Here is a 15,938-nt window from a genome sequence, read left to right as displayed (position 1 = left end):
AGAAAGGAAGGACGAGTCCTCAGAACAACTTTGTCCGGCTGGACAGAGAGAAAAGAAGGTTTAGCAGAAAGAGCCTGGAGCTCACTCACTCTTCTGGCAGAGGTGATGGCAACCAGGAAAGCAGTTTTTAGAGTCAAAATACGAAGAGGGCAATTATGAAGTGGCTCAAAGGGAGGGCACATCAGAAAGGTAAGAACTAGTTTCAAGTCCCACTGAGGCATCACGAAAGGAACAGGAGGAAACGTGTGCGTGATGCCTTTCAAGAACCTATTTACAACAGGGGACTTGAAAAGGGAAGGCTGATCTGGAAGCCTTAGAAAGACGGAAATGGCCGAGAGATAGCCCTTGATAGTGCCCAGAGCAGAGCCCTGCTGGGCCAAAGAAAGAAGAAAGAGCAGGACCTCTGAAAGAGGGGCAGAAAGGGGATCCACAGTCTTTGCTGTGCACCATGCCACAAACTTATTCCACCTACAGGCGTATACCGTTTTTGTGGAGGGACGCCTGGCTGCTAGAATAACATCACAGACTTAGGGAAGCAGGTCGAAAGACATCAACTGCCGCCGCTCAACCTCTACGCAAGGAGGTGGTGGCTGGATAGGTTCAAGTGCAGGACCGTCCCCCGTTGCTGCGACAGAATATCCTCCCGAAGAGGCAGACTGATCGGGAGGGGTCGCTGTTCATACTGAGTAGCTCGGGAAACCATACTCTTCGAGCCCAGTCCGGAGCCACAAGGATGACTTTGGCCCGGTTGCATCTTCTTCAGCACTCTGTGCATAAGTGGTATAGGAGGAAAGGCGTACAACAGACCTCATCTCCACTCGCGACGAAAAGCGTCGCCGAGCGAGTGCCGCCTTGGAAATTCCAATGCGCAGAACTGATGACATTGCGCCTTTCCTTTGGTGGCGAACATATCTAACCAAGGGTCTCCCCACTGCTAAAAGAGACCTTGTGCCACGTCCGAGTTCAGATGCCAAAAGTGATCCAACATGCACTGACGGCTGAGTTCGTCTGCCCTAGTATTCAGAGAACCTGCCAGGTAATGAACCACCAGGGACATGCCCTGGTGTTCCAGTCAAGCCCAGAGACGCAGAGCTTCTTGGCATAGGGTCCACGACCCCACCCCGAACTGTTTGTTGCAGTACCACATTATGGTGGTGTTGTTGGGAACACCTGCACTACACTTCCCTGGACAGAGGGAAGGAATGCATTCAGTGCCAGTCGGATCGCCCGAAGCTCCAACAGGATGATGTGGAGCTGGGACTCCGGCGGTGACCAGAGGCCTCTGATCTCCGCCTCTCCCTAGTGGCCGCCCCATCCACAAAGGGAGGCGTCCGTCACAACTGCATGTTCCGGTTGGGGAAGGAGAGGCATTTGCCATTGACCCAATCGTAATTTGTGAGCCACCACTGCAATTGACGTGCTGTGCCCTCCGAGATCTGGATGTGATCGGGCAGGTTGCCCTGATGCTGTGCCCACTAGAACTTCAGGTCCCACTGCAGAGCCTGCATATGCCATCTGGCAAGATCCACAAGCAGGACGCAGGAGGCCTTCAAACCCAGCAACCGAAGGGTCAGCCTGACAGAAACCTGGGACAGAGGCCGAAAGATCGGAATCATAGCCTGAATGTCCCAGACTCGCTGTTCAGGAGGACCGCTCCGATGAAAAGGAGCTTCTGCAAGGAAATCCAGTGCGACCTCGGCACGTTGATGGGTAAACCCAGCAAATGCAGAAGATCGGCCGTCGTCTGGTGGTGGGAAACAACTGACTGGGGCGAGCCCGCCTTCAACAACCAGTCGTCGAGATAGGCGAAGACTGAAACCCCTGATCTGTGCAGATGAGCTGCGACCACCGCCATCACTTTTGTGAACACCAGAGGGGCGCTGGTAAGGCCAAAGGGGAGCACAGTGAACTAAAAATGCTTGTGGCCTACCGTGAATCGCAGGTAGCGTCTGGGGGCGGGCAGGACGGGGACATGGAAATAGACGTCCTGCAAGTCCAACGCCACCAGTGAGTCTTGCGGGTCTAGGGCACACAAGAGCTGTGCCAGCGTGAGCATCTTGTACTTCTCCTTCCGGAGGAAGTGATTGACGTTCCAGAGGTCTAAGATAGGACCCGGGCACCCTTTGTCCTTCTTTGGGACCAGAAACTAGTGGGAATAACAGCCATGACCTACTTCTGGTGTCGGAACGCGCTCGATGGCCCCCTTGGCCAAGAGGGCCGCAACTTTCTGCTGGAGGAGCGCCAAGTGGTCCCCCGACATGCGGTAGTACTGAGGTGGCATGGCTGGAGGGGTTGCCTCGAAGGGGAGGGAGTAGCCCCTTCGGACAATTTGCAGCACCGACTTGTCCGAAGTGATGTCGCGCCAGTGGTGGAGATGATGGCGTATTCATACACTCACTGGCGTCGGATGGGCCTGAAAATCGGATTAGGAAGGCCCCCAAACTGCCTAGACTGTTCCCGCGTCCGCGCGGAGGTTGTTGCTGCTGTGGCATGCGGCTTTGCGAACGCTTTGGGGCGCCCCTTCCGTGGCCACGAAAGGAGCGAAAAACAGAAGGCGTGGGAGGCCGAGCAGCAGAGCAGGCCCAAGGACTTGGCCGTAGCCCGGAAGTCCTTGAAGCGCTCCAACGCACTGCCTGCCTTATTGCCAAAAAGGCGCATGCCATCAAAGGGCATGTCCATCAAGGTGTTCTGGACATCCCCGGAGAAGCTAGTTGTCCTTAACCATGCGTGGCGCCGAAGCGCCACCGTCGTGGAAATTTACCTGCCTAGTGAGTCGGCGGTGAACTTTGCTGCATGTCTCCTGGCTGCAATCGCTTGGGAGAGAACTGCCTGGGCCTCCTCTGGGCAGTTGGGCAGAACCTGCAAAACCGTGCCCCACAGAGAGTGGGTATGACGGCCTAAGAGGCATGCAGTGTTCACCGACTGCAGCTCTAAGCTGGCAGATGAAAACTGTTTCTTGCCAAACTGATCCAGCTTCTTGAATTCCCTATCCGGCGGTGTGGTAGGGAATGCGCTTTGGGAAGCTGAGGCTTGAACCACCAAGCTCTCGGGTTGGGATGTTGGGTGAGGAAGAGGAGGGGGTCGACTGGAGCCGGGCGATGGCGTCAGGCCACATTCCTATCCACAGGAGCCCCTGTGGTGGGCCTGGACCAGGTGCCCAAAAGGACATCCGTCAGCACCTCATTAAACGGCAGCAAGTGCTCCGAAGAGGTAGCCTCCGGTTTGAGCACTTCGTTGGTATCGGCATCGAGCGACGCAATAAGCTGGGGACGACGTTGTCCCGAGGAGGGGGCGACGTCAGAAACGGGCACCGGTGGAGGTGTCACAAGGTCAACCGACATCGATCGGGGTCCGATCTCTGGTTCCTGTGGGGCCTGCGGCGCCGGCGACACCGGGGCTGGAGCCACCGGAGATGGTAAAGCAGAACCCCCCGTCGGGCCCGTGGCCAAAAGAGTCAGGCCATGGCTGCAAGAAACTCTTGCACCTGGGCAGGTGACGCCCCCGCACCAGGGAAGGGAAGTAGACTGGGGGCGACATCGCAGGCTCCGCCAGAGCCACGGGTGGCACTGCCTGCACCCTCAGCTGTGTTGCACGACGGGCGAGGGGAAGTTGAAGTGCGTCAATGCTTCTTCGACTTCTACTTGGAATGCTGCGACTTGCCTAACCCAGAGTGCGAAGACTTGGATCCAGAGGAGTGGTGATGACGACGACTCCGCGACTGGTCCCTCAACCTGCCACGGGACAGGGACCTCAACAAGCACGGAGCCGACTCCCGCAAAGTCTTCGGTACCATGGCCCGGCAGTCAGAGCCTGACTTGGGGTTGTGGTCGCGCCACAGTCAGTATAGACACACGCGGTGGGGGTCCGCCACCGACATCATGCGATGACAGTCCCCGCAGTTCTTGAAACCAGGCATCCCTATGACACCAGGAGTCTAACGATTAGAAAAATTAGGTAAAAGGCCTTGAAAAAGTCAATCAAAAATTGACTGGGGGTACTTGCTCTTCGCGGATCTGCGCTTGCTGGCGCGGAAAAAGAAAAAACTGACGTCAGCACGCGTGGGCGCATCTAAGTCATCACGGCGACGATGCACGCGGAGCCGCACGACAACGCCTACCGACGCGCAGGGGTACTGCTGACGAAAAACTTTACGGTCCAGTCTGACGCCTGGGGGTAATTCTAAGGTAAGGAATCAACGTGTTTTTCAGATAGATTGAAATCTTGCGGGGGAGGGTTGGCTAGGAGCACTGTCATATGTGCTGCTTAGTATTTTGACTTCCGGCTGTGACATTCCGGTTGTGGTGCATCTAGGTTTTAGGTGGTGATGAGTGTAGGTAAGGGAAAGCGCGCCACAGATGCATGAGGTTGGGACAGAATGTGTTCTGTCTTTGCGTAGTAACGAAATTTCATCCTGAATATTGTTGATTAGAAGTTTTAGACAGGCTATTATAGGGATTAGCGTAGAGTCGGTTGGGTCTGTGGGGGGGAGTGGAATATGATACATGTCGTCAGAGTTGAGCTGGTGGCGAAGGTAGAATCCGGTTTGCTGTGGTTGGAGGACTGAGAGGGAAAGAAAATCTGGAAGCGAAACCAAAGTTTCAGAGCATCTGGGAATGGAAGAGGCTGTGAGGGGGTGGAGGTGGAAACAATGTGTGGGGGACTGGGAGAACAGGGTACAGCTAGTAGAGGAGGCGGTGTAGGGGTAGGTTTTCTCGAAGAGGGTAGAGGGATGATGGTGGGAGTGGATGGCATGGAGGCACAGAGAGTAGGGAAGTGGCAATAAATGGATAGGTTTTGTTCAGACGCTTGCATTAGGATGCTCCCATTTCTGTAAAGGGTTATGGACAGTTCTTCTCTGAAGTTCTGGGATGGGGATATGGAGAGTTTAGAATCATAAGGAACGTTGGTAGTATTAGTTAAGTGAGAGTGTTGTAGAAAGTTCTCTACATTTGGCCGGTTTCTTAGTGTAGAAGATGAAGCCCATTTTATGGCCCCCGTGTGTTGGACTGTAGAAGATGTTTGTTATTAGCGTCTAAGTATGCTCTTTGAGGATTTTGTGTTTGAAGTTTTAAGTGGCGTGTTTGGAGAGGTTCGGTGGAAATGTAATGCAGTATGAGTGTGGAGTGGTGTGGCTCACTGGTTAGAGGCGGCAGACCCGGAAGCAGGAGTCGGCCCGGGACCAGGGTTCAATTCCCGACGCGGCAGGGTCGTGGACCAGGGTCAGCAGACTCGATAATTCTCGCCTCGGTGCCTACTATAACCAGGTGTCCCACTCAGCAACTCTGGGCATTAGCTTGCCTAATCTCCACAACGGCCCCATCAACGCCGAGGGATGCCTGGCTCCACCTTGGGGACTCCCAGTAGGGACCATCCCACAGGGAAAGCCAGGATGGGTTCCCCAGCGGTATACCGCGCCAGGATACTCCGGTAGTAATTGTGTGCGTTACAAAACAGCTTATATAATATATATATATATATATATATATATATATATATATATATATATATATATATATAAAAAATGTGGGCTATCTCTTTCCATGTTGATGCTGCGGCACGACATTGACACAGCAGTAGGTTCCCGAACTTGATTTGATAATTGGAAGTTGTTTTTGGGGATAGCCAAAGTTAGGTTTTAGGAGAAGCAATAAGAGGTGTGCATATTGGTCAAGAGGCGGCCTCCAATGGCTGAGATGGCTGCCTTTTTGAGCAGTGGCATGAAGAGGGGAGTTCGCCAAGAAGTTCTGGTGGGATCCTATAAGGAAAAGGGTCACTGAATGCCAAAAAGCATCAGTGGGCCTTTCCGGGTTCTTGGTGGTCACAGTATCTAGGAGCTGGGGGTTGTGAAAGGGTGTATAGGCCAGTCTGCAGGAGAGCCCTTTGTATTCGAGGTCATTTATACAATATATATATATATATATACACACAGCATAGGTAGCTATCAGAGTCAGCATGGACCAGTAAACATTGAAAAACCGGGCCACTACTACAGGCGCAAGGTAAAATAGGTAGCACAAGATAGCACTGTCTTAAAAGAACGCTATATGCATAAAATAACAGTATTTATGAAAAATGGACCACAAATCACCTAACAGGCATAAAACAACAATGTAGACTAAAAGGGTAGACATAAAGACACTATATACGCGCAAGATGACAATAGGAGTACAATACCAAGTTTTAGTGTTGAAATGCTTACGCTTCCACGTGGGGTAGTAGGCAATCGTGTAATTGTGGGCAGTATTTATTAATCGTGTGAGGTGGTTGTCAATGCAAGGAAATCCCAGATCAGATACAAAAGGAACACAATGCAGGTAATCCCCAATACAGAGTCAGAAGTGATCATCATAGGTAAAGAATCACCAGTTCAGTGGCACAAACGAGATGCAGTGGAGGGTAGCCCCAGCTCAGAGGCCAGGGTGATTATCAAGCGCAAAGAACGCCCATATCAGAGGCACCAGAGACATAGTGCGGGGAGTCCCCTATTCAGAGCAAGGAGAGATAACCATGCACTCTGTGCTGAGCGTTCCTCGCATAAGAGTGGAGTGGTGTGCCTCACTGGTTAGAGGCGGCAGACCCAGGAGCAGAGAACGGCCCGGGACCAGGGTTCAATTCCTGACGCGGTGGGGTCGTGGACCAGGGTCAGCGGACACGATAATTCTCACCTCGGTGCCTACTCTAACCAGGGATCACACTCGGCAACTCTGGGCATTAGCTTGCCTCATCTCCACAACGGCCCCCCACATACGCCGGGGATGCCTGGTTTCACCTTGGAGATACCCAGAAGGGACCATCTCACAGGGAAAGCCTGGACGGGTTCCCCAGCGGTCTATTGCGCAGAGATACTCCTTCGGGAGTCGATTTTAGCGCGTTAGAAACCCACAATTAATTAATTAAGGCGGAGACTGGCAAGTGAGCAGGGGGGGGAGGGGGAGGGTGCTCTTAGGTAGTGAGGGCCGTCATGAGGACGGATGTCGTAGTGGAGCAGTGGGCTCAGATATGCTGATTTTAAATAAATTGCTGTGAATTGCAGTAGAGGGGTCAAAGGGGCAACAGTTCACTTAAAGATCACTCCCTGCTGTATCAGGGTTCCGGAGGAGGTGGGGAACTGTTGGAGGCAGAACACAGTGGCCTTGATATGCAGTTATAACCAGTGTTTTAAATGGGACGGTACTCACCGGTACCGGCACTTCTTCATTTTCTCCCCTTGAGTACCGGCACTTTTTTTCTAGAAGAAAGAGAGTACCAGTACTAATGGGGATCTGACTTTAACCGAGGCAGCGCGCTCCTGTTATCCCTCAAGTTATACTACGGCAGCACCTTTCAAGCACTGCACGGAATCAATCAATGGAGCTCGTCACCAGGACCCAGCGTGAGCTGCTTTGTAAATCAGAGCAGGGGTGTGTCTGCTGAGTCATTTGCTTATCCAAAGATCTTTCACAGTGGGCACTAAGAGGGGGCCGTAAAATCTAATGGGTGGGGGTGGGAGGCCCTATTCAGGACATAACGAAAGAACGTATGGGAAGGCTTTTACAGGGGCCACGCATCTGAATTGTTTTCTTGCACACTTCCACTTCCACACTCACCGATTTCTATTTCATCGACCTTGGACAGACCTGAAGACCAATCAAAAATGTGGAGATTGGCACCTGGTTCCCCAGTACAGGCGTTGTCAGCTCTGGCCCTAACTCCGGTTTACAAATGTTCCAGGAGAGACTTGTTTATTTATTTTATGCGTTTTTATATAGCGCGGACCTTACCCAAAGGTGTCAGAGCGCTTCACAATAGGAACAGTAATGATACATGAGGAGAAAATTACAAGTGAACAAATTACATAAGCAAAAGTTAAGTTACATGAAGCAAAAATGACAATTGTGAGCAAACAAAATACAAGAGGTAGCAAACGATTACAGGAGGAAAAAGTGATATGTGTGCAGGTTACAAAAGCATACAAAGTACAAGTAGAGATATAGTTCTGCAATAAATGGCAGACACTCCAGCACAAGAACAAACGTTACATGAGGCAATGGTGGCACTTGCGTAAGTATCTAATGCAAACAAAATGTAAGAGGTAGCAAACAGTATGTTACAAGAGAAAAGTGACGTGTGCATGTTACAAAAGAGTACCAGTACTGGACAGATGGCTCAGTGGGATGTAGGCCACCGTTTCGATTTAAGGCAGGCTGAAGCAGCATGTAATCCCTAGGCAGTTGATAAAATGCATGCAGATTTCGTGCATACAACCTTGGCACAGTCAAAAAGCGAACCCGCCCCTTGTTCCCCCTTAGCCCCGCCCTAAACTCCGTCCACTGCTCTTTTTGGCGAGTACCGGCACTTTTCCATTTAAAGCACTGGTTATAACTGTAGCAGGCAAGTCATGACAAGAGAAGACGGTGGGCGGGAGCTAGCCACAAGGGGTGGATCGCATGCACATTTAGCCGGTCTGTGGGCTCAAGCTTGAGTCCACGGGCGTCGCAGCTCCAGGCATAATGAAAGGGGCACCGGTCCCTTGATTCGAGTACACACAAAAAAGAGGACCTGCTCGCTTGCAAATAGCGTAGCAGCAGGGGCCAGTCAGGCAGAGAAGTCTGCTGAGAAGCTTAGAGAGAGGGCAGCGGAGGCTTAAAGAGAGAAATAGGCGTCTCCTCACTGTCCGTGCATCAGGCGAGTTGCGTGCTTGAGGTTGATAGAGGTAGTCCCTTGGCCAGCGGCATTAGGGACAGTGCTTCGCCTACCTGCCAAATTCGGTATGCACCGGGGATAGGTCAAGCGAGCCATGAGAGTTGAGAGCAGGGGGCTGTGCAGGCTCACCTCTTGTTATTAAACTTTTCGCACTCTCAAACACATGGACGACAGTGTCTCCCAGACCCAAGGTCCAGCAAGCCGCGCACTACGGGCTGGGCAGCGTCTGTCTGCCCAAGCAGCTAGCGCCAGGTTCAATTGCTTACCTGTTGGCTGAGCCACAGAAAGTTGGAAGCAAGGGGACAGCAGAGGGCGCACAGCTTGTTTTCTCACTCCACAGCACATGGACAATCTCCAGGCCTCCCAGTCCTCGGGCCTGGCAGGCCGGGAGGTTGAAGGGGATCAATTGTCGTCCTGCAGACATGGATGAGGCTGCATGAGTGGATCAGGCCAGGTGGTCGCCTGCAGGCATCGAGTGGTTATAGCACACTCTTCAGGTCATCGAAACCGTCTCCTGCTATTATATTATTTTTACTTTAACACGCTCCAAGAAACTTGGTCTCTCTGCTGCTGGGCCCGACAAGCTGCACGCTTGCAGGGGATCGAGGAAGGCAGCGTCTGTGAGCCCCTGCAGCTAGGCAATAGCTGGGTGCAGTGCATTTGAGAAATTTGGAAAAAAGCTGAAAGTGAATTGTCAATTGCCTTTTGACTGTAGGTATTACCCCTGTGCTGGATGGAAACATAGTACAACCATGTATTTGTATCATTTAAACAGTCCCAGGTTTCTAATGCTTGGTGCCATACCTTTCTCATACTGATTGGCTGGGCAGAATAATGCGCTCAACGCAACATTTGTCAGATTGTTAGAATTTATTCTTCAAGGAATGGTATTTCCATCCAGTCCCCCTCATGGAGGACAATACACCTGCCAAAGCGTGACCCACATCTGTGTACCCCCTGGTTTCATGAGAGTGGAGTACCAGGCATATGGCAATGCAAGAAGTCATCATTCCTAGCAGAAGCATGACCGTCCTTACTGTGAGTGTTTTGTTTGGTTGGAACGGTCGTAAAACTACTGAACGTTCTGAATTTGAGTGGGATTGGGGTAGTGTTAGACCTGGCACCATTGGTGTGGGTCTCCCTTCCATTTTTTGCTGTTGCCTCCTATGTTTTTGCTGGTCTAGATGCTTTGGGCACGTTGCCACTGCTGTTCAGTGCCAAAGTGCAAGTGCTTCCTAGTGTAAATTGTTGTTATGGATTAGTGACTCCATAATTGGCTTATTTGATTAACTTGTCAGACCCTAGTACAGTGCACCATGTGTGGCCAGGGCCTTTAAATCAAATGCTGCTGGTGGGCTTGCAGCATTGATTGTGCCACCCACATATGCAGCTTATAAAGTGTGGCTCAGGCCTGCCATTGCAAAGCCTGTGTGCAGTCTGGGAGTACCATGTCGACTTGGCAAGTGCACCCACTTACCAGTCCCTAAACCTTTCCTTTTCTACATGTTAGTCTCCCCTATGGGCAGGGTGCATTGTATGTGAAAGATAGGACATTCCCCGGAGTGTGTGGCATGTCCTGATAGTGAATTACAGCCAATTTCGTTTTTCCCTATTGCAAGGCTACCTGTTCCCATAGGCCAGATTGGGCAGTTTGATTATAACATCTTATAATCCTAACTGACCCAGGGAACTATATAGAAAAACGAGTTAGTATACCTAAACTCAGAATGTTACAATACATCTTTTAGCGGGGGTGATTTTTACATTCTGTGTTTGAAAATACCACTTTTGGAAAGTAGGTATTCTCTTGCCTAACCATCCAGTGTGCTTCTGCTAGGTTTGTGTATTCCATGTCTGGTTAGTGAGAGACAGGGGTCTGGAGAGGGCTATGGCTCCAGCAGTCTGATGAGTCGGGCTGGGTTGAATAGGACCTGGGCTGAATAGCGAGTAGGTGAGGAGATTTCCTATCACTTGCCTGAGCCTACATAGAATAGAGAGTAGGGGGGGAAGAGATTTCCTTTCAGCTACCTGGACCAGGTCTGCTTTCAATAACGAGGTCTTCATCCCCTGCCAGGAAGCTGCACCAAGGAGGACAGAGCAGGTTTTGACTAGATACAGACACTCTCTGCCTTCAGAGAACAACACATTTAGTAGTATAAATATAGGGGCCCAGACCCCAGAACTTTAGATCACTTCTGGGAATCAAGACAAACCTTTGCCAAGGAGAGAAAGCAAGGTAGCCTGTGCTGTGTGCTGTTTGGGCTTGTTCTGCAGTGGTTACTTATTGCTAAGGAAAGGAGAAAAGGAACTTTGTGTGTACTTTGTCATCTTGAGGAAAATCTCCAAGGGCTTGAAGCTGAGCTTGCCTCCTGTTCTGAAGTCTCAGGGACACAAAGACTTCACCACCAGCTCCCCTGAATTTCCTTTCTGGGAATTCTGCCTGCAGACAGGTGCCTGCTGCTGTTTTTTGGACCTCTAGAGACTGTCGCTGGGAGCTGGTAGAAGAAGCGTGCTGCCACAGCTGTTTCCAGACGCACCACTAAAGAAGCGTGTCGTATCGCCGGAGAAGCATGTCGCGGCCGCAGAGGTTTGCTTCGAAACACCGGAGAAGACGGCCTAAGGGTCCACCGTATCAGTGCACGGCAGTGAGGCGTGCACGCATCGCATCCAATTTGTCGCATCGCATAAAAGACGACTTTTTGTCGCACCGGGCGCAGTAAGAAACCGAGCATGGACTCCACAAAAAGTAAGGAAGCGGCGCATTTACGCCCCTGTGCAGCAATAAGGAACCAACACATCCACTCCCCTGAGTGTAAGGAACGGTGCATCACCTTTCCTGCGACCCTTTGGTTTGGTTTGCGTGACACATCCAAGGTACTTTGACAGTAAAGTGTTGAATTTACCATCTACATTGAACGAAGCTATTTCTACCATTTTAAAGTTATATTCTTGATAGCGTATTGTGGATTTTTGTCGTTTGGTCTTGCGTTAAGTCTAGTAAAGATTACTTTCTCTAAACTGGTGTGGTGTCCATTTATAGTGTTTTCACTGTATTACTGTATGTTTTCACAAATGCTTTACACACGGCCTCTGAGATAAGCCTATATGCTTGTGCCAAGCTACCAGGGGGGGGGGGGGGGACCAGGGGTTATTTTAGGAGTGTTTCCCACTTTCCCTGACTAGAAGCAAGGGTCCCTATTTGGACAAAGGTGCAAACCATTGCCAACTAAAGATCCCCATTTCTAACAGGTATGCTAATCTGTACAGAGTGTTTAGGATTGCTCCCAAGTAAGGCTGAACTTGTAGAGGTTGAAGGTGAGACTTTGGGGTATTGATAGTAAACCCCAGCCTGTGACGTACATTCATTGTCAAGAGAGTGTGTTGTTAACATAGTTTGTGAGCTGACCCTGATCAGCAAATTGTCCAGGTATGGAAATACGTGGATATTTTGTCTTCGCAGATGTTCTACGGCCACTGCCAAGCATTTGGTGAACACCGGATGCACCGTAGTGACCCCGAACTGAAGTACTTTGAATTAATAGTGCTCGTCTGCTATAACAAATGTGAGGTATTTGCGGTGAGCAGGATGTATTGGTATGTGATAGTCCGCGTCCTTTATCTCTAGCATTGCCATACACTCGCCATGTTGGAGAAGTAGAATTGCATCCATATGGAAGTGTTCTGATAGGATGTAGTGGTTTAGAGGTCTAGGCTCTTGGATTGGTCTATGCGACCAGTCCTTTTTTGGAATCAAAGTACAAAGAATATACTGCTGAACCTTGCTGTGGCTTGGGGGAGGCCTTGTATGGCTTGGGGGAGGCCTCCCCCAAGCCTCATATGACAGCTTGAGGTACCGACGGTTAGTGCGTGCCTCCTATACCTGAGCAGTGTCCAGGCAAGGTGAGGTAGCTTCACCCATCAGTCAGGGATTCACTAGAGTACGAGTGAGTCGGAGGGTGACAACATATGGTTATTACAGGTTGTACCGTAGTGAACCATCTCTTTTCAGTTTTCCCATTTCTTCTAATGGTGGAGGTGAACTTTTTTCACTTGTAAGAGTGCAACGAGTATAAGAACAGAGGCCCTGATGAATGCCGTGGGATTAGACACCCAATAGGCAGAAACATGTTGGCCCCTTTACAGACAGATATTTGTTACTGTCATCTTGCACTGTTCTGTTTTTAATTAGGAGGCATGTCTTGTCCATAGAATAAAGTTGCGTAAAGGAGGACATTCCATCCTATTTTAAGTCACATTTTCTGTTTTGTTGCACCTTTTTCAAAACCATCAATAGATCAGTCATTGCGGATGTTTCATCAGTACTGGTAGACCAAATCCTAAGATATCAACACTGTGTGGTTCAGTCCCATTGATCAGGGGACTAGCCGTTCACACTCCAGGGTTTGGCCAGATGATATGACTGATCACAAAAGTCTTTTTTGATGGAAACCCTACATCACTCTTTTGGACTGGTCAGCCACTGATGAATAGTCTATAATGTATCGATCTCTTTTTCACCTTTGTATCCACTTGTTTTCTTACTTTGTCCTTATTCTTTTGCACACACGTTGAGATCTAGGTGACTCCGTAGTGATAGCATAGCTCTAATAGTTAGCTAATAGACCCCCTGTGTTTCTTATGGTGTATATCTAATAAAGATGTTCACTCAATGACAATTTTATGGTATGGCAAAAACACAGAACTAGTAGGTTATTCATTGTTGTTTCCATCAAGCAACATCACACATTCAAACGTCTTGTGATGCTGGATTATTGACAAATGATTAGCTTGTAACTGTAATATCCTAAAAGAATATACTTACAGCAAATGCAACCATAGATCATCCAACATATCATACAGAGTAAAAAGAACAAATATCCTATGAAGTAGCGATGATTGCCCGCTCCTAAAAATAAAAATAAATATTAGAGATGAGAGGTTCAATATTAGAATTGTAAATGTACATGTTTAGTTAATTAGATACCAAAGACAAAAGAACTAGATAAGTGGTAGAAATTAATAAATACAATGTTCCCAATAATTCTATAAGGTATGGCAATCAATTATGCCAATCGATGCAAGGATTGAAAACATAAGTGGGTATTATGACTATGATATTCCTTAAGAAGCATTAAACATACTCATCAGCATGTAATTTAGGCACTCTCACATAGGATGGGCAGGTTCAGTGTTTTCCCTGTTAAATGGGGCAGTAGGGACACATCCACTCCATTAAAAGAAAAAAAAATCAGTTATTGAACAGAATGAGCGGGTATTCCGAGCAAATAGGTAAGAAGGAAAATGTTACTTACCAAGTGTGTATCTGTTCTTGGCATATAGAGCTGTAGAACCATATGCTTTGGCATAGCCATCTGGTGTTGGATCCGGATGTTTGCACTTTGTTTTTGTTAGAATAAGTCTTTGCAGTCATAAGGTAAGTCACTCCTCCTTTCGGTGATAGTGCGCATGAGCATCAACTCCATCCCCAGATTGTTTTGCCGTAACAGTGATGATGGAGTTAGTAAGAGTAGAAAGAGATGTCCATGTATATTTCTTTATTTAAATATTTATAAAGCACACTACTACCCGAGGGCGTCTAGGCACTTGCAGAATAGGCACACAACACACTAGACATTATATTTCCAGTCCTTCGGCAGAATTACAGAGTAAAGAGCCATGTCTTATGTCCCTTCCTAAATGACAATAGATCAGAAGCATTCTTTTAATAGAATGTAAGCTTATTCCACCATCTTGCAGTAATACTATAGAAACTTTTACCACCTCATATCTGGAGACGGAAAGTAGGCTCTATTACCAGCTTCAGGGAGGTCGACCAAAGTGTACGTGCAGGGGTATGCCATTTGAAGCGCTTTATCAGGTAACTAGGGCCTGAATTTTGTAATGCTTTAAAGCTAATACATAAGGCTTTAAACCTTATGCGCTTCTCCATAGGTAGCCAGTGCAGAGTATTGAGAGCATGTTTAGCGGACGAGTAAATGGCTAATCCAAAGAGCAATCTCGCAGCGGAGTTCTGAAGTACCTGTAGCTTTGCTACGACCGATTTGTTTACTTCGACCAGAAGCACATTACAGTAATCGAGTTTCGATAACACTAAGGCTGACACCACAGTTTTCTGCAGATTTGTCAGTATAAATGGGAGCACTTTCCTCAGAATTTTCATAGTGTAATAAATAGATGCAGTAAGAATTTTTACATGCTGAGAGAAGGATAGCGTGGCATCCATAATGAATCCATAGTTTTGGCCTTGGTAACTGGGACGGGAACAGTCCCCAATTCAAATGGCCACCAGTCTGAGGTCCAGAATGTTATGTCCTTACCAAAAAGGAAAATATCTGTTTTTTTTTTAGTTTAACTTAAGGCAGTTTCAGCCATCCATTTTCTAACACTTTTCATGCACTCCTTGAAATTCAAAGCTGTATCATGATTTTTGCTCGAAATCGATATGATAATCTGCGCGTCGTCTGCGTATGATACCATTTCAAAACCATGAGTTTTGATTACATGAGCCAGGGGAGCGACAAAAGTGGGGCTCAGGGATGAGCTCTGGGGCACCCCACAAGGGAGCCTAAACCATTTTGATTTAAATCATGTATGTATAGTGTATCTAGTTAAGATAATACTGCAACAGGTACCCAGGGAGGCGGGTGGGCGCATTTGTCTCTACAGCTCTATATGCCAAGAACAGATGCATACCGGGTAAGTAGCATTTTCCGTTCGAGGCATACGAGCTGTAGATCATATGCTTTAGCATAGCCTACACTGCAGTTATCTCCCAGGCGGTGGCAAACCTGTATCTGTTGCAGTGGTTTGAAATAGTGTTCTTAAAACGGCCTGACCCACACTAGCTTGTTGTTTTCCTAACACATCTACATAATAGTGCTTTCTTAATGTGTGTGGTGTAGACCATGTTGCAGCCTCGCAGATGTCATCTAGGGGTATGTTTCCTAAGAATGCCCTAGATGCCCCTAGTTTGCATAATGAGTGCGCACTAGGGGGCATTGTTAATGTGCGTTTAGCCTTAATGTAGCATATTTGTATGCATTTAACTATCCACTGTGCAGTACCTGCTTTTGATATAGGATTGCCTTTATGCAGTGGTGAAAAAGCAACAAAGATTTGCTTGGTTTTTCTAAAAGATTTAGTTCTTTCAATATAATAAAGTAATGCTCTCTTAACATCTAATGTGTTAAGAGCATGTTCTGCCACTGAGTCTGGTTGAGGAAAAAACACGGGTA

At 48.4% G+C, this 15,938-nt stretch overlaps 1 protein-coding gene across 1 annotated transcript in view; it reads right to left on the bottom strand.

The window, feature by feature from the left end:
• ZDHHC17 (zDHHC palmitoyltransferase 17) overlaps positions 1-15,938 on the bottom strand; it is a 520,726-nt gene that overhangs the window by 91,058 nt on the left and 413,730 nt on the right. Inside the window, exon 14 of the mRNA XM_086919563.1 lies at positions 13,505-13,588. Coding sequence (XP_086775689.1) covers positions 13,505-13,588 — 84 coding nt within the window. The remainder of the gene's footprint in view (positions 1-13,504; positions 13,589-15,938) is intronic.

Source organism: Lissotriton vulgaris, chromosome 1_1 (assembly GCF_964263255.1).
Source record: "Lissotriton vulgaris chromosome 1_1, aLisVul1.2, whole genome shotgun sequence".
Taxonomy (NCBI): Eukaryota; Metazoa; Chordata; class Amphibia; order Caudata; family Salamandridae; genus Lissotriton; species Lissotriton vulgaris.
This window is presented reverse-complemented; position numbering and strand designations above follow the sequence as displayed.